At 47.3% G+C, this 23,239-nt stretch overlaps 2 protein-coding genes across 5 annotated transcripts in view; one reads left to right on the top strand and one right to left on the bottom strand.

The window, feature by feature from the left end:
- Nucleotides 1-1,596: 1,596 nt before the first annotated feature.
- LOC149344742 (FUN14 domain-containing protein 1-like) lies at nt 1,597-15,482 on the bottom strand. 3 transcript variants are annotated; one of them, XM_089546356.1, is made up of 6 exons: nt 15,358-15,482; nt 9,400-9,419; nt 8,331-8,424; nt 8,183-8,258; nt 6,139-6,315; nt 1,597-4,537 (listed from the first exon to the last, which is right to left on the bottom strand). In XM_089546356.1, the coding sequence occupies exons 2-6, from the start codon at nt 9,407-9,409 to the stop codon at nt 4,457-4,459; spliced, it is 438 nt and encodes a 145-aa protein (XP_089402482.1). In that variant the 5' UTR covers nt 9,410-9,419; nt 15,358-15,482; the 3' UTR covers nt 1,597-4,456. The 3 variants fall into 3 exon arrangements, with proteins under 3 accessions (XP_089402482.1, XP_089402480.1, XP_089402481.1); XM_089546354.1 differs by lacking the exon at nt 15,358-15,482 and adding an exon at nt 10,159-10,328; XM_089546355.1 differs by lacking the exon at nt 15,358-15,482 and adding an exon at nt 10,159-10,314 and having other exon boundaries at nt 6,196-6,315.
- A 194-nt stretch (nt 15,483-15,676) lies between these two features.
- The window catches only part of Bap60 (Brahma-associated protein 60), a 35,521-nt gene continuing 27,958 nt past the window's right edge, over nt 15,677-23,239 (top strand). For both annotated transcript variants that reach the window (XM_089546351.1, XM_089546350.1), the window contains exons 1-2: nt 15,677-15,833; nt 19,084-19,178. In XM_089546351.1, the coding sequence (XP_089402477.1) occupies nt 19,085-19,178 (94 nt within the window). In that variant the 5' untranslated portion in view covers nt 15,677-15,833; nt 19,084. The remainder of the gene's footprint in view (nt 15,834-19,083; nt 19,179-23,239) is intronic.

The raw sequence follows: 23,239 nt of genomic DNA, 5'->3' as shown, positions 1-23,239 counted from the left end.
CGGGGCATCGTTGCAATGAAAAAGTGTGCCAGAAGCTACATGTGGTGGCCTGGCATTGACAACGACATCGAAACAGTGGTGCGAGAATGCAAGCCTTGCCAGAGCAGCCGGAGCGCCCCGCCGAAAGCTCCTGTCCCAGAATGGGAAAAGCCAGACACACCATGGCACACACTGCACATTGATTTTGCAGGACCAATTGAGGGCTGCACTTTCCTTGTGGTCGTAGATGCCTACACAAAGTGGCTTGAGATAAGGCAAATGGGACAGACGACTTCGGCAGCAGTCATTGACAACCTCCGATCACTATTTGCAACGTTCGGCCTGCCGCGCAAGGTAGTGTCGGACAACGGAACACCGTTTGTGTCTGCGGAGATCCTCAAGTTTTATCGCGACAACGGGATCTCATCAGTTACATCGGCCCCCTACCACCCAGCGACGAACGGACAAGCCGAGCGCTACGTAGCCAAGCTAAAACGCGCCCTTGAAAGAGATCAGACAGGCTCGCTGCAGCGCCGCCTTGCGCGCTTTCTCTTCAAGCAGCACACGACGGTTCAGAGCACAACAGGCGAGACCCCCTCGAAAATGATGTTCGAGCGTGAAATGCGAACCCAGCTCACAGCCATCCTCCCCGAGCCAAAGGCAGAGACGTTCCGGGAAGAAAAAGCAATTCCGCGCTGCGGCACGCTTAATGAGGGGCAGCGCGTCCTCGCCCGACAGTTTCTGAAAAAGCCACGCTGGGAGGAAGCTACAATTGTCAGACGCATAGGCCTGCGCTCTTGGCTCGTCAACATACATGGCACAGTAGCACGCCGACATCTCAACCAGCTGCGTAGATTTATGACGCCGTCTGAGAGCTGTCCGCCAGCGGAGAGAACACGTGCACCATCTTCCCACATAGCCTGGCACCCCTTCCCGGAAGAAGAGACTTCGCCCAGGACAGACCTGGGAGACGCAGCGAACAACAGCCAGCCTACAAGTGTTTCTCCCCCGAGCGCACAAAGCCAGCGCGCCTCCACGCGTGAGCGCCGACCCCCTGCACGATACCAGGCAACTTTCTAAGGGGGAAGGAAGTGTTGTGTCCCCATATTGCTTTTGTGTGTGTGCGCCCCCGCGTCCTCCTCCTAACGACCACTCGATCCTCCTCCTAACGACCACTCGCATCCTCCTCCTAACGACCGCTTGCCCCTCGTCGCACGCTGTCGCCGGATGCCCCCCCACGGTGCGCCCCCGCACCCTCCTCCTGTTCTGGGAAGCCACTCCCTGCCGTGGACGCTTCTCCACTCCCTCCTTTCTTCGGGCGGCCAGTTCGGCTCCTGCCTCGGTCGACGCTGGTCGCACCCTCATCGGCTTTAAATAAACGAAGTCTAAAAGTACCGTGTGCGTCTTTCGCTGCATTCAACACAGTGACCGGACACGACAACGGGCCTCTAGAATTTCGCCTCCATCGAAATCTGACCGCCGGCCAGGATCAAACCCGCGTCTTTCAGGCCAGCAGCCGAGAGCCGTAACCACTGAGCCACCACAGATGAAGTGTTTGCTATGCTGAAACCAACAGGAAAAACTACTGAATTCAGAAAATGCACAGCCATCAATAAATCGAAGTGAGAAAAGTGATCAACTTCATTTACAGTCAAGGTACATCAACACATGCCCCCTGAATCAATCAAGGAAAGGCCTATTATCACTTTATTTCAAAACGTCAACTAATGGGCGCTCCAAGCAGCAGGGCACTTGACAGTTCTAATTTACATGAGCAGAGTGTCAAACACCAACAAAATATAGAAAGCAACAAAAAGCTCTCGCTTCATTACACTGTATCCTGGTCATGCTGGCCATCGCATGAAAGGTGGGCTGCATCAGCAGTATACACGACTGCTCAGCCTGCCTGCGTCAAGATGTCTTCACCGTAAAGGTACACACAAGAGACAACACGACACCAGACAACTTAAGGGGGCACTAAGGACAAACTCACATCGGCCTATATCGACCGACTGCCATATTTGAATAACTTAAAAGCTACTTTCACTAAAAATGGAGTGTTTCTAAGCTATCCTCAGTTTCATACGTCAGGTGCAATGCTCTGAAAGGTCTGGAAGTAGTCCGCATGAAGAAATAAAGGGAGACGCGTTGCTCTGCGCCTGTATTGTGGCCAAGTGGCCTAAAGCACGAGAAAGTGACAGCATGTCGTCAGAAATAAGAGCGCATATAATCAAAGCTCATGACAAATGCATCCTGTAATAAACCTGCAGGCAAAGGATTTATCATTTTTTTCTCACCACAAGGAATGCATTACTTTTTGATCGCAGATGTAGGCAGCACAAACAAGAGCGCTAGCTTAGACAGCGTTGCACTTGATATATGAAACAGAGTATAGGAGAGGCTAAAAATATTCAGATACTGCTGCCACAGACAATTTGCAAAAGCAAGCTGTGACAACATTGTTTCTTCGTATCCTGAAGCTAGGCTACAAGAACGTCATAAGCTTGAATCGAGCAATATTTCTACAGTATAAACACATCTTCCGAACAAACGTCTACAAAGCCACGAAAAACCAGGCAGCTGAGTTTCATCAAGGAAAAAAAAAAAACGAACTCAGTGTCCTTTTAACCCTGCAATGCCCAAACATTGAGAACGCTGGATAAAAGTTATGAACTTCAAGGACTTCATCATTGATGGCCCCTTGAATGCAAAAATGCTGGAGATTCATTAAGAAAACTGATTGCTGTATAACAGAAGTGAGATAATTTTGACGATTTCTGATTGTCTAAGAGCCAATAAGCCATGGGCAAATACGCAAGCACATACCGTAAATCGAGAGCAAAATTCAAAACTGATTCGCCATCTGTGAATGCAGCATTATGACCACATAAATTTTAAGCTATCCTGCTGTTATGGTCAGCTTTTACACGGATTTATCTTTTAGCAGGTTTCCTGCATACCTGTCAGGTACACTTTGCCCTTGTCTTGATAAATATGCTGGAGAAGACCGTTACTTCAAGTATGTCAGCAGAAATGAAAATTCTGCACATCTTTACCCTCTGCATCACAAATGGTATGCTGGGCATTACGGGGTTAACTGCATGTTCAAATGCAAGTGATGTGTGTAAGGAAACATAAGGGACAAGTTTGCTCAAATTACCACTGTAGCTTTGCAGACCGACTTGACCGCTGGCCTTTCAAATGACTGAGGGCTTCATCTAGTTGAGACACCAGTTTCCGGCTGCTGCGGCCCAGCGTTTATGCTCATTGCACTGGCTACCAGTGTAGGGCAACAACAAGCACTGCACACCGCTGCTACCCAACGTAGTATTCCATGGCACAAAGGCCCAGCAGGCTACTGCAGAAGACTTCACACGTCCATGCAGAAGACTTCACTAGCAGGCACACTCAGTCCTTGCAGGGAAATGCCAAGCAGCTTTGTTACGTGCATGTTCAACTATTCCACCGTAGCGGCATCCAGCGAATGGTGACACTAGAAGCTGGCTTATCTGTCTGTCGTTCACAAGGGGGTTTCTCCACTGTTTCTCGAGAAGAAACGACGGGAACCCAAAAACAAGGTGACGCGTGACGGTTGGCCCATCAGTTAAGGTACTAAAGACACCTAATTTTAGTTTTGTGTTTTCTTTCAAACGATGCATCAGACTAATATTAGCATACATGAATCACTGGGTGGTATTCGCCTATGACCACTAAGTAATTTATAATTGAATCTCTTCTTGAAGCTGTTTCGGTTTTGGCTTCATCAATCATATGATGGCTGTGACGTGTAGTCGACCTTTAAGTCATGTGAGGCATGAAAAAAACCTGCAATAAGAACGGTGACTAATGGTTTTAATTCACTGCAACTACGCATCAGCAGTTATATTGCTGTTTTCACTGCACCTCACGTGACCTAAATGCCAACTACATGTCTGGTTAGGTTTAGTTTGGTTTACGGGGGTTTAACGTCCCAAAGTGTCTCAGGCTATGAGGGACGCCGTAGTGAAGGTCTCCGGAAATTTCGACCACCTGGGGTTCTTTAACGTGCACTGACATCGCACAGTACACGGGCTCTAGCATTTCGCCTCCATCGAAATTCAACTACATGTCATAATCATCATTCGGCTGATGAAACCGAAATGGTGGCAATAAGAAATTCAGTCATAAATTACTTAGCGGGCGTAGGTGAATATCAAGCGGTGAACCACGTATTCTAATGTCCAACGCATCACTTGAGAGAAGAAAACACGCAAACAAATGCTTGGTGTCTATAGAAGCGTGAAGCATGCCTGGCCCCCTAGCGCAGTGAAAAGCAGTAGTGGCTGCCTGCTACCACAGGCTTAGTGCACTACAAATGGGGCTGCGCTGCTAGGGAGAACAGAACTGACGCGGGTGCTAGGCAAGGCCCTGTGGGTGCACGGTCGGGTCACAAGACCGGGCGGGGGTGGATTTATGGCAGCAGGAAGGAGGGCCCGCTTCAGGAGGAGGCCACACCCAGCAGGAATCCGCCTGCAAAGCCTGTGGCCAGGAAGACGTTGTCCTTGACAAACTTCTGGGCCTGCAGTGGGAAAAGACGACAAAGGTGGGTGGTTCATCACCATCAGCCTGACTACAAGGAGAGGGCTGAGTCGAGCTGGTTCGTTCATGTTGAATGGTACGGCAAAACAGCGCTGATTGACGGGACGGAAGAAGACGAGACAGACACAGCGCATGTGTCTGTCTAGTCTTCTTCCGTCCCGTCCGTCAGCGCTGTTTTGCCGTATCAGCCTGACTACGCCCACTGCAGGGCAAAGGCCTCTCCCATGTCTCTCCTATTCACCCTGTCCTTCGCCAGGCGCGGCCACCATATTCCCGCAAATTTCTTAATCTCATCCGCCCACCTAACTTTCTGCCGCTCCCTGCTACGCTTGCCTTCTCTTGGAATCCACTCCGTTACCCTTAAGCACCTTCCCATTACATGCCCTGCCCAAGCCCACTTCTTCCTCTTGATTTCAACTAGGATGTCATTAACCCGCGTTTGTTCCCTCACCCACTCCGCCCGCTTCCGATCTCTTAATGTTACACCTATCATTTTTCTTCCCATAGCTCGCTGCGTTGTCCTTAGCTTAAGCTGAACCCTCTTTGTTAGCCTCCGCAGGGTTCTTGACGGTAATGCCAACTCTAATGGAGTAAACCATCGTTTACTTACGCTTGCATACCTTGAAGTATCTGTTCAATCGAAAGTTCTTTGTGCTGTGCAATAAACTATATTGAGTACCGCGTGTTCTCCGCTGCTTACCTTGGAAGGTTTTTGGACAAAACTAAGATATCTCAAAATCTGGCCATTGAAAGCTATAAAGAATCAGGCCATCAGCCATCAACTTACATGGCCCACAGGCCATATCCTAGCTGCGCCGCAAACCAACCATCTCGCAACTAGATGAAGTTTGAAAATGTGGTTAAAGTTAGAGGCGTGCAAATGATTTTTGGTTTAAAAGCAAATGCAAACAATACAAATTTGTTGCGATTCTAACTGTATACTCTTCAAATGAATACAGGTAGTTTAAATTAAAAACAAACACCTTTTTGCAAAACACAGGTATGAAAAAATTACAGGGGTACTTATTAGCATTATGTGACAACAATTGTATGCTAGCTTTGGGTCTTCTCCTTGCTATCAACTGCTTCTCTTCCATTTATCTCCTCATCAGACTCGAGCAAAAGTTTGACCTGATATCTTAAGCCTCTGTGATCCCATGAATGTACATACCATATATACTCGTGTAATGGTCGTGTAATACTATACTCATGTAATGGTCATGTATTTCGCAACGAGCCCCTCTTTTGCCTTTCTTTGTCTATGCAATTTGCTCATTAAAGGTCACTCTTAGTCATTTTCATTTGTGTTGAGTCATTCCTATAATTTTTGCCCAAGATCACGCAAGTTTTCAAATTGTCCAAAAGAATCCCTTGCTCAACTTTCCAGAGCAGGCACACTCCTGCTAGGCACACCTAGCATTAAGAACAGATGCGTGGAACAAGTCTCTTAAGTGAAATTTCCTTGCAGCTGTGGCAGGCGGCCTGCAATCTGGCACAGGGCACAAGAGAGGGCTGCGTGGCCAGGTGACAGAGAGCCAAGCGAGAGGGAGAGTGAGCCTCCTCTTGGTGCCTGCCCCATACCTTGGTAAGGAACGTTCTCCTGGGCGTCAGAGACACCCCGGCCGCGTGGCGCCTCACCTCCTCGAGGAGCCGGGGAAGCTTGCCGTCCGTGCGCCGCGCCAGCTCATTCTGTGCCTGCTGGAGGTCCTTGTTGAGCCGCGACCAGTTCACCTTCACATAGCCCTGGTGCTGCGCAATCTGCACCAGGGGAGTCACATCACGTCACGATTCGCAGTGCAGGGGACGAAAGGCTTTGAGCTCATCAGTGAAAAGTAAATGCCACCAACCCCTGTGCCTGCAGGTGAGAAGGGCAGCCTCTACATGGCATCTATGCTGCTCTCAAGCACATCACAATGAAAAGAAAAATGACAGGCATAACATTAAGAGAACGCACGTGGACGGAGTGGGTGAGGGAACAAACGTGGGTTAATGACATCCTAGTCGAAATCAAGAGAAAGAAATGGGCTTGGGCAGGGCATGTAATGTGAAGGCAAGATAACCGCTGGTCCTTCAAGGGTAACGGAGTGAATTCCAAGAGAAGTCAAGCATGATACTTAAATGCAGGAAAGCTGGAAGAAATCTAAACCCTGTGCTGAAGGCCCACTCGTGCTGCCTGTAATACGGGAGAGGTGTCCATTACACTTGATGACATGGGGGAAGACAGCTTCAGCTCAGATGTCCACTATTCACTAATAATGCGGTATATCCCCCAGCAGCATCATTCAGCGTTAGCTGGTAGTCTGGTGGTTCTCACATTGGATTCCATCGATACTTATTAGAAACTGATGAACAAACCATCTGCCGGCAAGCAGTGATCATTCAATTTGCACGATTCAAATCAAATCTGCACATCAGTTCCCTGCGCACCTCTGCTGATGGCACGCACAGTCTGAATCAACCAAATCCCACTGTGCCTTGTTAAAAAGGATATTTTCTGCATATAAACGACATAAGATTTCGTTGCTGTCATTATAAATAAAGCATTCAGGATGCAATGTCTTGAGATTTGAAACATTTAGATGGCGTATGCATTTTTTGGTATGCAACTTCGGCTTAGCCCACATATAGCACTACCAGACCATGTTATACATGCCGCATACGAAAGTCAAAAGCGAAACATCAAAGGCACAATAGCTGGCACAGTGCACAACTCTTTTTCCCTGTCTTTTCTCAACATCCGATTAGGTAAACATATATTCACTGAAGACTTATCTCAGGGCCACACATGCTAAGTTAAGATGTGCAAGGAGTGCAAAAAAATGACTGATGTCCCTGTACAGCACAGCTTACTGCCCGTTGCTCAGCTGCAACACAAGCCAGCAAAAGGAGGAACATTTTGGAGAGGAGGAATAACCGCGAACTTGGAGAGACTTAAGAATGAGAAGAAGATATGTGTGGTAGTGAGCCTTCTGTGGTGCTTCTAGATAAATAGACCCGGTTTCTGTTAAACCTGTGACAGGCATCTCCTTTGTTTTTTGTGTTTGTTTCGATTTGTTTCCTTAGCCATCTCACGTGTTCCATGTGTCCTTATCTTAGTTCTGGCATTGTAACGGTGTTATGTACGCTATGCACAGATGCAACCTTTGCTGCAACATGTCTTTTTTCCCAATAAACTTCAGTTGCTAGTTACCGCTCGTCCTGTCTTCTTCTCGTTCTTAAGTCTCGCCCAAGTTCGCGGTTATTCCTCCTCTCCAACATGCCAGACCAACTGGCCCAAAGCTTCCCCTTGTTGAGGAGGAACATTCTTCACCTCCCCCGCATCGCACCTGCTATTCTCAACGCATTTTTCTCACACATGGAATAACGAAAAAAAAAAAAAGACACTGAGTGCAGCCAAGCCTCTCAGGGACGTAACAGAGTGGCTGGAAGAAAGTGCAGACCCAGTAGCCTTGGCAAGGAGCACATCCTCTGCCAGATGCCATCAACACATCGAGCGGCACTGAATGCGTGTCTGTAATGGGAGTGTCCCTTTCCAGCAGTAATTTCTTTTTCTCAACAGTGATGGCTGCAACCGTCCCTCTCTGCACACACGACTGCCAACAAACCCCGCTGGCAAAGAGCTCACCTGGAAAAGCAGCAGGCTGCCTCCAATGGCTGTGGCGGCTATCTTCCCAGCCTTGGTGAACACAAATCCCACGCACCTGCGCACAAGACCCAGGCAGTGAATGTGGCACCCGAAAGGGTCGGCTGCAACGGCCGATTTCGGCACTCACCATCCCGATATGCCTCCAATGGTGAGCTGCTTAGCAGGGGAGGCCTTCGTGGCATCTTTGAAGAAGCTCACGGGCCACGACTCGCCCTTGGAACCTGCAGGTGGCCACACCGCGTTTGATCCCAGACACAGGGCAGAGAGCATAAGGGATACTGTAGTGAAGGGCTCTGGATAATTTCGACCACCTAGGGTTCTTTAACACGCAGACATTGCACAGTAAATGGGCACCAAGCACTTCACTTCCGCTGAAATGCCACCGTCACGGCCGGGATCGAACCCGACTCTTTTGGGTCAGCTGTCAAGCAACATAACTACTAAGCCACTGCGATGCCTAATGCATTCCTTATACATGGATGACCACGTGGCATTTGCCTATGACTGCTAAATAACTTACAATTGAATTTCTTCTTTCACCTTCTAGTTACACAGCCGAATGATGGCTATGACATCAAAAGCCAGTAAAGGCCATGTGAGGTATAAAAAAAAACTGCGATATAATGGCTGCTTTCTCATTCGCTATGATTGCGTATCTTGAGCAAGGCTGGCTCAAGCAATATAGTGAATTAAAATAACCAAGCAGTGATTATATTGCAGTTTTTTTCATGTCTCACGTAACATTTACTAACCTTTGATGTTACGGCCATCGTTCGGCTATTCAAACCGAAACAGGTGAAAGAAATTAAATCGTAAATTATTTCACAGTCGTAGGCGAATATCACATGGTGATCGATGTATACTAATGCCTTACGCATCGTTAGAAACCAGAAGACATGGCACAAAAGTTTGGTGCGTATATTCCTCTAAGGTGAATTGACCCGATGGATCGTTGGCCCACGGACCATGAATCATGTGACGTCCAACTTCCGCTCGGCGAAGTTTGCACCTGGCCTGCGTACGCATGTCTAATCCACTCCCGGGTAGCACCGAACGTTAGAATAATGTTATAGAATTGTCACATAAGTTGCAGCTAGAGATACAGTTGCTGGTCAGCTCACAAAAATCACAAGATGCCCCATGGTGTATACCCCACCAGAGGGGGAACGGCATGACTTTCGGGCTTTACAGCTTACCTGGCTTCATATTTGGTCCTCTGCAAAGAGAAAGGAGAGGCACCATAAGAAAAGTGACGCACAAATCACGTGCTTTGCACACCAACGACACATTTTCATGCTGCTTTTACTAGACCATCTCAAGAAGCATAGTTTTAAAAAAAAAGCAGAACACTCTTGTGCAGCACATCAGGAGAGGAAAAAATTTAGGGGCAATCAATTGGATTGAAGCGGAGGAAATATGCTCGAATTCTTCTTTCACTCTCTGATCCATTCTAATTCTGAGTCAACTGTGTTTCCCTCCCCAATCTAATTCTTACTCTATTCCAATTCCGACTACGCAAAATCTGTCACACTGATAGATTGTGGCGAGTCCTCGCACCACTACTGACACATTAAGCGATGCGCCACTGCACTGGCAGGTGGCTGTTTCAAACGCATCCACCGAAGGGGCTTGTGAGACCCAGCCTGCTTTTCCCGAGCAATGCAAGAAGGAACATGCTCGTCTCGCACGCCGAAGACCGGGGTTCGATTCCCGAGCTCGACCAATTTCCTACTCGGTTTTATTTATTTATACGGCCTGACTAGAAAAGTTAATTAGGCTAATTGGGTAATTAAGCAATTAACTAAGCTCAGTCCCACTTACTTGGAGCATCACTATACGATGCATAATTACTAGGCAAAGTACAATTGGCCCCTTTTGAAATTCGCGCACTGTGACGTCACGGCCGTTTCGACCAACTGAAAAGCGTGACATTTCTGTCGACAGCTCCTGCTTACAACGATGAGGCATTAAAGGCTTTCGCCTTAATAGTTGCCGCAATCCTCATTTTTGCACAAACAGCTCTTCGGTAGGCTGCCTATTTTGCACGCAGGCCTACTGTTGCCTGAGTAATTTTCTTCTCAGTAACTGATTTTCTGCTCAGCCATTCTTCCTCCAGTGCCTCCCTCCTTTCCCCTACAAGTGAAAAGAGGGAGAGGGAAGATGTGGAGGCTTCAATCAGTTTTCATCTTCATGGCCCTAACACAACAAAGAAGCTGCAGTGTTTTTGTGCTCACATGCCTATTCTCAATTCTGCACTTGTGGACTACATGAAAGGAAGAGAGTTCCCGTGAGTGCACAAGTGACCACAAAAATTCTGAGTTCCTTTCCCATTTTTTTGGTACACTAGAGGGGATTGCAAAGCCATTTCTGTGCACCAGTCATGTCGAGGTGTAGGGCAACAGGACATGAGAACCACAAGCTTTAAAATTCGCACATTTCAGCGAGTTATATTATGGCACACTTGCACTACAACAAGGATCAGGCATCATTGTGGCCGTTTCCACAATGTAACATGCAACCGATGCAACAAAAAAACCATTAAACATCCAGTCTTGGCCAAAAGAGATGCTCACATGACAGTCTACCAAGATGAATTGATTTGCATCTTTTGTTTAAAGAAAAATCCCATTCAGTACAGCTTTCCAAGTGCAACAATAAAGTTTTTTTCCTTTGGAAAACCTAATGAGCTTCAGATGTCCACACTACCGCCACTAGCCAGAAGTGAACTTCCAGCTCTTATCTTAGTTTCATCTAGCACTCTCCCTGAATGATAGACCTAACAACTAGCACATCAGCATCCAATTAGTATATGTTATGAACTCATTTTTAACCCATTGAAAAGAAAACCTGCGAAAGAACTTGAAGATCCTTTGGAATTTTTGGGAGTGGGTCTTCTTTATTTTGGGGGTTCTCAGACTTTCTAAATGCCGGTGCCTTATGATACGGCCACTGGTGGTCGCATGGTGTTGATGAAGTCATGACCGTATTCATAGATCGCGGGCAGTCCTCATACCACTCCTGGCACAGTGGTGCAGCAGTTAAGTGATCGCACCAATGGCCTGGCAGGTAGCTATTTTAAAAAACACAGCAACCGGTTGGGCTTATGAGACCCGGGATGCTCTTCCCAAGCTCCCATAAGGTTCGTGCCAAGGTAGGCAGGTGAAAACAGCATTCAATTCATTTGAATTAATTTCCCTGCCACATGACATGGGGGGATGTAGCTCACAACCTGGCGGGCAGGTTGCCACGTGTCATGATGGCCGGGCTGTGATGACAATGCAAGGCCACGAGACCCCTTTCGACCAATCAGAGAATTTCATGACAGAGAAGCCAGGTATTTTTTGTGAAATGACAACCTAAATGCCACCGCATTAACATGAAGACATCCCACCTGACCAAATGCTCATGTGCACTTGAGTAGCAATGCTCTCAAATGAGCACCTGGCGAACAATATCCATTCTAGCCAAGCCCTCTTATGCTGCAAAAGTGACAGGGTCAGGTCACGGCACAGATGTTGGCAGTAAATTCGATATTGATACCACTTAGTCTTCACGTGCAACGCCAAGTATCCTGCACAGTCATCAGATGGTCTACTGTCACAAAGTGCGTGCATGCTTGCCTTCCTTTTTTCTTTTGCGCCCGAAGTGGCCACGGCGCCAGTTCTTTGCAAGCGTGTCGCGACGCGGCGGCAATAATTTCGCACCCCTCGAGGGGCCAGTTGACCGCTTGCGACTCTGGAGGGTCAAGGCTACTCCGCCTCCTCCCCAGGATTATCGCCGGGAAGCCAGCGCTTTCACGAGGTACAGACGAGAAGCGGCTGGTTGAATGCCCCCACCCCCATTCCCGACCTTCGAAGGCTTCTCGTTAGGACTGTAGCTCTCCTTCGCGTCCCCTTCACTTTCTTCATGTTTCTTCTCCTCCCTTCTCCCCATCTGTAAATCGTAGAGGATTCATTTGCTTTTGTTTGTTTTTTGTTGTTCGTCACGGGAATGCGGTGGCGGGAAAACTGCAAGCTGGGCAGTTGGCTAGGAGATTTCGGTGCGTGCGGACATGTGTGAGGTCAGCCAGGGAAGTGGTCGGCAAGCAAGCTAAGGCGAGCTGACGCGTAGAGCGCGGCGACGGCGGCCCCAACGTGGAAGACGCGTGGCTCAAGTTCGCCCATATCCGCAAACACCCCATCAGCCCCACGCGCTTCAGCAGCCCGACGCTCCCTGCGACCGGACCTTGCCACTATGCAGCTAAGCCACCGTTTCTCCCCCACTCGCTTTACTCTTTTCCTTTGTTCTGTCGCTGTTCTCGTCCTATTCTTTTGTACACTGCTTTAATCGTGTAGAGTTGCTGTATAGTTCTCGCCCCTGATGTTTCCCTCTTTTTGTTAATAGTTGTTTGTGTTGCTTTCTCATTCTGTGTTTGTATTCGCGTCGCGCCTGTGTACCTCCGCAATTTTGCTTGGTTTGTTTTGTACCCTTTTGGTTGCGGTTCTTTGCTCGAGTAAAGGGCTTTCTAAAGAAACTTGTCTACGCCTCATGCCTCCGGTCAACGGCTAATCAGGCGTGGCCCCTATCGCCGATCAGCAGTCGAACCTCATCTTTTGCACGCGGGATGGAGAAGTTTGTCGCTCCTCCCCCTCCGAACTTACGGAGAGTGCAGTGATGGGCAGGTTGGCCCGATTAATTATAAGTTTGGCGCCAACCCAACATCAAGCCGCCCACAATATCTTGACAGCTACAAAGAATGAAACACAAAGCAGTGTTTCCTGGGTGTTCACTGGTGTCATCTCTTGATGCTGGCAACGTCTCCTTTCCAAGCATAGAGATGCAGAGATGACTGCCTCTGACACCTCTGTGCTTGGAGTTTCACCTCCCTACTGGCATTTGTGATTTGCCTCTAGAGGCAACATGCAATGAAATTGCAGCCAACACCACAGAAATGTTTCTTTGTGTTTTAGCCGTTATAACCCTACTAAGAGGTGTTGCATCTGGTGTTCTCTGCATAGACATGAAGAGGAACTGAAATTAATTTCGCATTTGTCACCATGGTCTGCACCACCATCCTTGCATTGCCCCTTTCACAGCATGGGCAGTGTCGACTATAAGTGAGATTTGCTCATCAGGTGCTCATTTTAGGACACGGTCACGTGGATTTTTTAATTTTTTTTTTTTTCATATTTCGTGGGCTGTGTTTCAACACAATAAAAAAAGTCCATAACATATAATATAACATGGGAGAGGCCTTTGCCCTGCAGTGGGAGTAGTCAGGCTGATGGCGCACAAAGCAGTCCAGATGGCCACGGATATTCTCAAGAAATCAGCACACCGTGTAGAAGCATTGCTATCACCCCGAATGACACCTTGACCAGAAGGTCTCTCTCCTGCAGAGCTCTTGATGGGATGGAAGTTGAGTTCAATGCTTCTAGTTGCTCCAAAAACTCAAACCTTGCTAGCACCAGACCAAGCTATACCGGTGGAAATATGAGAAGCAGAAGGCAAAGGAGGCGTCAGACTATGACCAGCGATGCGATGCCAAGGAAAGTAAGTGCTTTCACCACGTACAGCGGTTTAGATACATACAGGTGCACCTATCACTCGGTGTGCCGTGCAAGGCCAATTTGGACAACCATGCTCATACCTGGTCAAAACAGACAAAGGGATTGTATGACATAAAAGTCACCAGCTTCAAACTGCGACTGCTGAAGCACCTATAGAGGCTGGCCAGCCAACAAGGGACAATTTATCAGTCATGAACAGGAGAGGCCGGCCTGTTCGACTACCCGACCACAACGGACAATAGTGCTTTAATGTGGAGAAGCGACATGCAGCCCAGCAACACTGGGTGATTATCATGTGACTCCTCATTCGTCGACGTACGCATCTCTGATGTGCATGCAATCAAGTGATTAGGGTGTGCTTCACAGGATGAGCCCTCCTCAGTCCACGACACCTGTGTCTCCTCATTTGTCTTACATGACTATCTCCACTGGAGATCAGCTTCTCACTGCACATGCGAGCGATCCCACCGAAATGCCATGAAACGAGGCGGTGTGCAATGCCGGAGTTGCATTCAACATTGAAGGAGGACTTGATCACATGATTTGCACAAATTATGCTTCTACTTTGGACATCATCCTAGGAAACTGCTCAAATGACTTGTAAAACTTTGGAGGGTGGTTCAATGAACTAAATGCAGACAAAGGTCTCAGGCTACCATTCCAGGAATTCGAAATCATATTTGCTAGCACTCATTTGGACACAAGGGACAAAAGAACACATATGCACAGGTATGGCTGTAGCAACGTTGAAAGCTGCGCACCTTTCTACCCAAGAGTAAAAAGGCGAGGGCATGATCAACGAAAACTACAAGACGACGTTAGCACTACACAGACTGCTTTTGTTGCCTAGTGCATGTCATAACATGCGACTCGCTAGAGTTGTGGGTATGCAGTGACTGGCTGGAAGCTATGCCATAAAAACGAACATGCCCACTCGCCACACCTCACGCTGACGGTTACGCCCTTGGTTAACATGCCGCCGTGGTCTGGTACAAACCTCACACGAATGCATCTCTCGATATGACAGACGAGACAGTTAGGCTATAAGGTCATGCTCCTCGAAACCACCAGACCAACGGCCCTAGCCTATGACATTGTCTCAGGTCGCGAGCTTTTTGTACAACAAACTGCCCCTCCCACATTCGATCCCCCAGGTCGAGTGACCCATTCGGCAGCTCCAGTGGGTCAGTGATGATCAACAGCGGCCATGTGATCAGCGAAACAGAAGAAAATACAGCAGCGTCCTGAGGCGCCCAGCCAACGAGGTCGCCTCTTTCGCAGCATTCTGCCGCACTGCAGGGAGCCAAACGGCCAAACGCACTGATTTGGAGCGGTTGCCGGACACGCCAGCACGCTGAAGGAGATCATGCAGCGCTGACGTCTAGCGACGATTCCTGACGCAGAGAACGCTTGAGTACGGTCGGCTCGGCCGCGCTACATCTGGCCAAATACGCATGGCCAAAGGCCAGGCCCATCTATGTCGCGCAGTTGCTCCGAAAGGACTAAAACTTTGCGAACAGCGAGGGCCAGTTGGCATTAACCCAACTAGAACCGTGCGCGAAGGCACTGCTCAAGCACAGTGAAGAGTGCAGCTCCGATACTTACCTGGCTCACGGGAAAATTACTCAGCGCGTACGGTATGTACCCCACACTCGCACTCCGCAATCACAGCAACAAACAGTTCGCTGACTGGCTTCTCTACCGGATGGTCCAATAGACCTTGGATGGTCTTCGCCTGGACTTAAATTGACTTTAAAAGTCACTGGTCACGTTTAGTATAAATTCTACAAACAACAAACAAAGCAATTACTAAAACTAATAATTGCATGTGGTGGCGAAATATTGATCTGGCTTTAGATTTACAAATGCTACAAGTACTTTCAGACTAGACTGGCGGTGCAACATTGAGTTAGTTAGCGGAACATCTGTCGATAGGCAACACTGGTCATGTGTTTTTGTTGCGCGTTGCGCGTCTCCACTGTGCGTCGGATTTGATGTTCCGTGTGCGTTTCTTGACAGCATCGGTGTTCGACTGACTACAAAACTAGGAAGTCTTCTGGTAGCATTTTTTTTTAAGCCAGGTAAGCCTTCGGTAACCTATGCAGTTTCTTAACAAGAAGTGTCCTAAATGGCCAGCGCTCTTGGCGAGGCCTAGTAGAATGGAGAATGACGCTTCGGCCGGCGTCTGCGTAAGTTTCAAACTGACGAAGTTTTACTTTGCAGGCATTAGAAGTGCACTCGTCATAGTAAGTGAATGTCATGGAAGGGGTAAAAAAAAAATGCGCACTTTCTTCGATCGCAACATTCCCGATTGCTGGAGGGCAGCGTTTTGTAGTTTCGTCTGCTATTCGCCGTTCCGGCTTTGGTGTCAATTCATCGTACTTACCTAAGTACGCTAGCTTACCCAGTCGTGTGTGCCGTAAATCGGCATTTTTTTTTTTTTTTGGCTCGAGAACAAACCTCGCACGCAGTGGGTCGAAATCGCTGGCCGCCTGGAGCCCGGGTGTACCGATAGTGGTGGCTGTAGCTCGATCTGTCCTCGCGAGCAACTGAAAGCCTCGTTCATTCGACCACCTCCTGTGTCGGTGGGCTGCGTCCGCACGGGTGCCGTACCGCGCCAGAGATCTGGCAGCTGACGGAACCTGAGTGGTGTTATGTGTCTGGAAGGAAAGGTGGTCGAAATTTCCCGTGCCCTTCACTACGGCGTCCCTCATAGCCTGAGTAGCTGAGTAACCCCAATCAACCAACCAACCAAAGAATGCAGACGCCAGGTCCGGGCAGATTCAAAGTCAAGGTTGAAAGCCAAACAATGGGAGTCGCAATGTGAGAGTAAGGCCGATTCAAATTGGGGTGTTAGCCTTTCTGATGCATCGAACCTTACTTTTAAGCATATATGGGCGTTGCTGTCGGCATACCTCAAGCACTGCTAGTGTTGGCATAGACCACAGCAGTACGAGGAGGGAAAAAGCAAGGAATGTACTTGTTGACTCAGTTTCATAGCCAACGGCTTCGAATGAACCACCAAGGAATGGGCTGTTAATTCACGCCATTTCATTCCCTGGCGATCTCTTACTTCAGTTAATTTGGACCAGCACCGATACTTTGATTAGCTTGCTAGGTTTTAATTGGTTTATTGGTTTATGAGGGTTTAACATGCCAAAGCGACTCAGGCTATGAGGGACACCGTAATGAAGGTCTCCGGAAATTTTGATCACCTGGGGTTCTTTAATGTGCACCGACATCGCATTGTACATGGCATTTCACCTCCATTGAAATGTGAGCGCCAAGCTAGCTTTTAATTGCTTCCTAAAACCGAACAATGCTTTTGGCCTAATTCATCTTCTTGTACCCCTTGAAAAGTTGTGTCCAGGGAATGGAGTCTATTGGCAGAACTGGTCACTTTCGACGTACAAGTCTAAAAAGCAATTGAAGAAATGGAGGACGGAGTCGCTGTTATTTAACCCCTTAATGGGGGAGGGAGACGTGGCTTTCAATGCACTAAAAATCTCGAGAAAAAAAAAATTGATTTTAGAAAACACCGAATTTGATATTATAAGGTCTTTTCAATCACAACCTGAAAAATTTTCCATGAAAGCAGCCCAGAAGTGACTTTGAGAAATGTTCTTGTGATCATAGGTAGCAAATAACTGGCAGAAATCTCCGTCAAAATGCCAGTTTTCTCAAAGGATTTTTTCTTTTGACCTGACTGCTTTGCTTGTAGAAAGCACAGCATGGCAGTGACCACGGATTTTCATGTAGTTTGTTGTACTGTGTTCCTTGATAAATTCTTTATGCTGTGACATTCCTATATTTTTAATGAGTTTATTTTTTATTGTGTCACTAATTTTGTTGGCGATAATGAGTGCATTATGCAAGCGTGGACATAACATTCTGTGTAGAAAAATGTCAGGCTGCTAAAAATTGACTGCAGACTCCTACCATGTATTGTTGTCACGCCAGGCTTTCTGCAAGTTTGATATAGCAATGAAATATATAAAGATGTATAATGTGAATAAAATTACTCAAGGTATATTTTCGTTGAAATATTATATTTGAGCTTTCAGTGCACTTTCCATTAAGCATGCCAGACTTCATTTCATTACATGAAAAAATTAAAAGGTCCACCTCCAAAACCTGCGTTCCCTCTTGAAGGATTCTATAGCACCTAATTTTTGGGTGTGTTTTCTTCTTTGTAATGACGTGCAAGGCATAAGTATACATGGATTGCCATGTGGTATTCGCCTATGGCCACAAGTTAATTTATAATCGAATTTCTCTCATGCTGTTTTAGTTTCGGTTTCAGCAGAGTAACGGCAATTGTGATGTCAAAGCGGTGTTTGGGTCACACGAGGCATGAAAAAACTGCAACATAATCATTTAATTCATTACAACACTAAATCTAGCCTGACTTAATAGCTGGAATGACAATGAATCAAGAAGCACCGATTATATTGCAATTTTTACATACTTCTTGTGACCTTAACGCAACTTTGACATCACAGAGCGACCGGCTGCAGTGGCTCAGTTGCTAAAGGGGCTGCAAAACACTGCTTGAAGGGATGCCAGCTATACTTCAGGTGGATTCTTTATATCACGCTGATTCTGACTCAAAAAGAATTACAGGAATCGCTGCACAGGAACGGGAGTTATTCGGTGAAGAAATTTCAAAATACAAGCAAAGTGCTGCCCTCAACTCGATTTTGGCCGGGCTTCCCATTCCCATTTCTTTCTCTCAGTGACGACACTGGGAGGGGACCAATCAAAACTGCCCATCTGAGCACGTCCCTAAGTTTCACATCATGGTTGCCTATTCGCTGTAACTCATTCTTGCCAAGGCTGGCAGCATCGTTTCCGTGGTCACAACCATGTGGACGCCCAGCGATGCTTCATTGTCACGTCGATGGCGTAGAAGAGAACATTGATTGGTGGCCTTCCCTGTCTTATTCAAACTCGAGCACATGGTACTCTTTAGCATAGCGTGTGCTGCTACTACCCCCATGTACCATGCCCTGCCAATGCGCGCTGATGATGGGAACATGGCACCATCTGGCGGCCGGTGATCCTCCTCAAGCTGCCACATCTACTCCACGTAGTGGGATTCCCCTGAACACGTTGGACTATTACGGTGTCATGCGGGGCTACAAGAAGCTGTTGTGGACAGGGCTGGTGCATGAGGCAGTGTCTTCAGGTGATCATTGTGGCGCTGTCATGTGCTGTGCATTGCTGCTGACGTGCAGATAATTGCCTCATTTGAATTCCTTGCATGGGAATGGAACCCCCGTGTTGTGGACAGTTGTGACAGCAGTTGGGTGTGTGTGTGGCTCTCTGCAGGATGAACCGTGGTGGCTACCCGGCACATGTGGCCACGCCCCCTCCTGGTCCGCCTCCCATGGGCGGAATACCAGCAGCAGCTGTTGTTCCCCCTGGCAAGTTACTCTTGCTCGTTTTTCAGCTGCAACACTTCCGCAGGCAGGCCATCTAGTCCTGACAGCTTAGTGTATGTCGGAAGTTACCAGTGTCATTTTTATATGATGCTACTGTAATTTGTATTCTATTCTGTCATCATGTGATGCAGTCAAGTCCACTTATAATGGACATTCGCTTATTACGAACAAGGGCGGTGCTGTCGTCAAAATATGTATTAGGGCAATGAGGCTGCGTCTCAGATATAATGGTTTATGGGGGTTTAACGTTCCAAAGTGACTGAGGCAATGAAGGACGCCATAGTGAAGGGTTCCGGAAATTTCGACCACCTGCGGTTCTTTAACGTGCACTGACATCGCACAGTACACGGGCTTCTAGAAATCCGCCTCCATCGAAATTCAGCCGCCGCAGCCGTGATCGAACCCGCGTCTCAGATATAATTAACGATGTTGACAGCACCACTCGGTTAAAGCGAACATGGAGGCACAGTAAACTTCACCTCGCAGTTGAAAAACTGTCAACCAGCCACCATGGCACCGCATCTGAAAGAATACCATGACCTTAAAAAAAGCTGTAAAAAAAAAAGTGGAATTGCAACTGTATATAACCACTGGTAAAGAGCGTGCTGCTGGGCTTAAAGGTCAGTCACTGAGCCTGTGTGTGCCGGCTGGGCAAAGCGTCCTAAGTGGAAGGAGAAGAGGGGTGGGTGCTATACAGGGACAGAATTGAAACTACTACACATCGTGGATGACTACTGTATTTACTCGATTGTAATACGCACCTGTTTTTCGCAGTAAAAAAAGTGCATTGCCTTCGATTGCAATGTGTACCAGACTTTCATGCTTTCTGCGCAAAGACGGCGCCTGATGAGCGTCCAGTTTCGGTGCACTGGAAGAGTCGTGCAGATGGAAGCGAGAGAAACGCACAGAGGCACCATTCAGCATCCCAGACAGCATGCAGCTGTGTTCATTTGGTTGGCTGATGCGTGGTCGATAATCGCTGTTGCCGACGGGTAGTGTGGAGCCCAGGAAAGCAAAACCGAAACTTAGCAGTCGGATTGTTTTTGGAGGCCGTTCGTTTTTCGTCATTCCTTCTTTTGTGCTCACGTCAGAGGTGTGCGGGTAACTGTGTAGCATGCAGTTCAGTTTTGACAGGGCTGTTTTGATGATCGCTTGCCTTGCCAGCCATATCTGGGCACAGCCTCCCGTCCCGAAGCTGTTGGATTAACCGGTGCAAGACTCATAGCATCCGAGTTAGGGAATGCCCGACACCATAGACTTAGATGGGTGCCAACTGAGACTGCACCAGCTGTTCAAATTACCCAGATTTCCTGATTAAAAGGTGTCAAATTAACGAATCTTTACTGCATTGACACGTGGAAGGTAGCAAGCTGCCATCTTGTGATGCCGATCGCAACAGCATATTTTCATTTTTGTGCTTGATTCTAACGTGCATGTCATTTTTAGAAGAGTTTTTTGCGGGAAAAAAGGTGCGCGTTAGAATCGAGTAAATGTGTAACCAAAAGCAGCGATTTGAATAATAGTCACGTGGTACGGCTTGCTGGCCCAGTCGGTGACACAGCATGCGTCGTCGGTCCAATTGCCTCTACACCTACACTCCATGAAGGAAGGAAAGAACTCGGGAGAGGTGGTTACGTCACATTTCTTGAAATCTGCTACCTATACTCCCCCTACTTCGGCATCGTCTCAGCACGTTCGCACATGCGTAGCAGACAATGCAGCACACGGCGACGCTGCGCCCGGCGTTACTATTGGCTGCGCTGGTGGCCATAGACTCCCCAGTAGTCCTTGCGCAAGCACATGATTTCCGGCACTCTTTTTGGCGGGCAGCTCTGATAGCGAGCGCCTCTCCCGAGTTTTCCTTATCTCCTGTCGTGTACAGACTGCAGAAAGCGCAGTTGATATGTTCTCCATGTGCGTGATCTGTGCTAGCTTCTTTGCTGCATAGGCTTTGAACAAAATATTTCACTGTCAGAGAGCCCACGTATTTGTGACGTGTCTTTGATGCACTACTGGCCGGACCTGATGTCACATTAGATGGCTCCGCTGATGTGGATTGCGTACGAAGCCAGATCATTCCCCAACTGCAGGGATCTAATGAAGGCAAAGGCAAGGAGGCCCGCATGCTTCTAGTGCCCATGAACGCTTCAGTCGCAAGCAGTTATATCGCATCTGTGTAGGAGGCTGTTGACAGCAAGGGTCATAGGGAGTAAGTAGTGCATGACCATTCTGTATAGGAGGTATTCACTGAGGCCGTGCTACCGGACGGCGCAAGCATCGTTGCGGCTAGCACGCCATGTTGGTGTTCGTTTAGCACCGGCTCGTGCAGTGTCAGGTACACTGTGAGGTAGTACCCAGCCCATATTGTTACTGATCCATAACATCTTCGCACGTTGTTGAGTGTGTCAATGTCCATTTTTCCTTGTGGAACGCTTTGTGGGCATGAAGTCTGCAGCGAAATTCTGTGCCGTCGTATAACTGAGCTGCCTGTTCAGCTGCCTGTTCAGTGGCCCTTGCAGATTAAGTCGCGTGATTACCTCCTATAGCTTGGAAAGTGCTGTGATAGGGCCAGCTTTAAAGAAGCTGGGGTATATAGTGCAGCTTGTTAAGAAATAAGAGCTGTTTTTGTATTATGTAAGGTACGCCTACTGCAAACTCTGGATATAAGTGACATATTCCGCACCATTGTCAGGTTCGTTATAAGTAGAGATTGGACTATTCAGTTTAAATTGAGAAAAAAAAATAAAATAAAAGTACACCGGATTCAATTTTCGAAATTCAGATTTAACCGAAAAAGGTCAGCAAGAACTGCATGCATACCATAGATAACTGGTTGTTGAGCATGACTTACACTGAGTTGTAGTTAACAATTAACGATGTAGGGAAGACGGAGGCATAATCCGATGATGGTGTTGTTGGATTAGCAGCATAGTTATGCAATTTGAGGTATTGTTCCGCTAGCTTACATGCCTCTGCAGATCAGAGAGAACTGCCTCCTTGCTGGCTGTCAGCACAGCATCATTTGTTCACTATCATCTCCTGCTTAAAAACAGCTGGTAGGTTGAGTGGGTTTATCAGAAGCATGTAGGATGCAGACAAAAAGCTATGCATGGTCATCATAAACGAATATCATATTCTGGTCACAGTGACAGTTGAGTGGCAGTTCCATTGCTGCCATCAGTACACAGATCACTTGATGCCCCGCCCTCTCGCTTGCTCTGTATTTTAAGGACTGTAGCAATTCCTTCTGCAAGCATAGCTCTAAGTGCTACCATTTGTACTTTAAGTACTGTAGAATAAGCTTGAGGTAGACTCTAAGTGACTTAATACTACTCAGGATAGCCACATTAAAAAGCTGAAAAAGGTCACTGATTCATTCACCGCGAGAAAGAATAAACGAAAATAGCGTTCTTTGAAATAAACACCAAAGAAAACCGCTGAATTCTCAAAAAATAAAAACCAAAAAGCCCAACCCCTATTTATAAGTGGGCTGGACTGTAATAGTTTACTTGCTTGTCTATGTGTCCGTTATGTTTGGGCATTTGGTTTTGCTGGTACTTTATAATTTTAGTGCTCTCTTGTTTATTTGATGTATGATTTGCCTTGTGTGTATTTTTCCCTGCAGAATTGTTGTGTTGCAGTCCATAAGAAGAAATAAGTAAATGAGTAAATCGGTGCTCTGAAGAGTGTTCCAGTTGTCTTATAAGCTCAACCTCACAGGCCTGATGCACTGTACCTCACTGCTTTGAATGCAGTGCCGTGCAAGCAGTTTCTCAGTTCATGCTAGATCACAAATATGGTATGGGAAGCTGTGTTTAGAGTATTTATGTTGGATACTTATGCCATCAAGTTATGTTTTCAGCACTGTTGCTGGCAACATAATAGATTTATAAGTGACGAGCATTAATTGGCAGTGTGACAGTATTGTCCTGTGTGACAGAAACTTAAAAGAACATTTGGGGCAAGCTGTAAAAGTCTCACATTGTCAGCACATTAGAGTCACAGGTAGTGCATTGTAGGATCGCAATCGTCACATTGAAGCA

Source organism: Amblyomma mixtum, chromosome 5 (genome assembly GCF_055824585.1).
Source record: "Amblyomma mixtum isolate Tamu chromosome 5, ASM5582458v1, whole genome shotgun sequence".
In the NCBI taxonomy this organism is placed as follows: domain Eukaryota; kingdom Metazoa; phylum Arthropoda; class Arachnida; order Ixodida; family Ixodidae; genus Amblyomma; species Amblyomma mixtum.
Note: the sequence above shows the minus strand (reverse complement) of the source record. Positions and strands in the feature narration are given on the sequence as shown.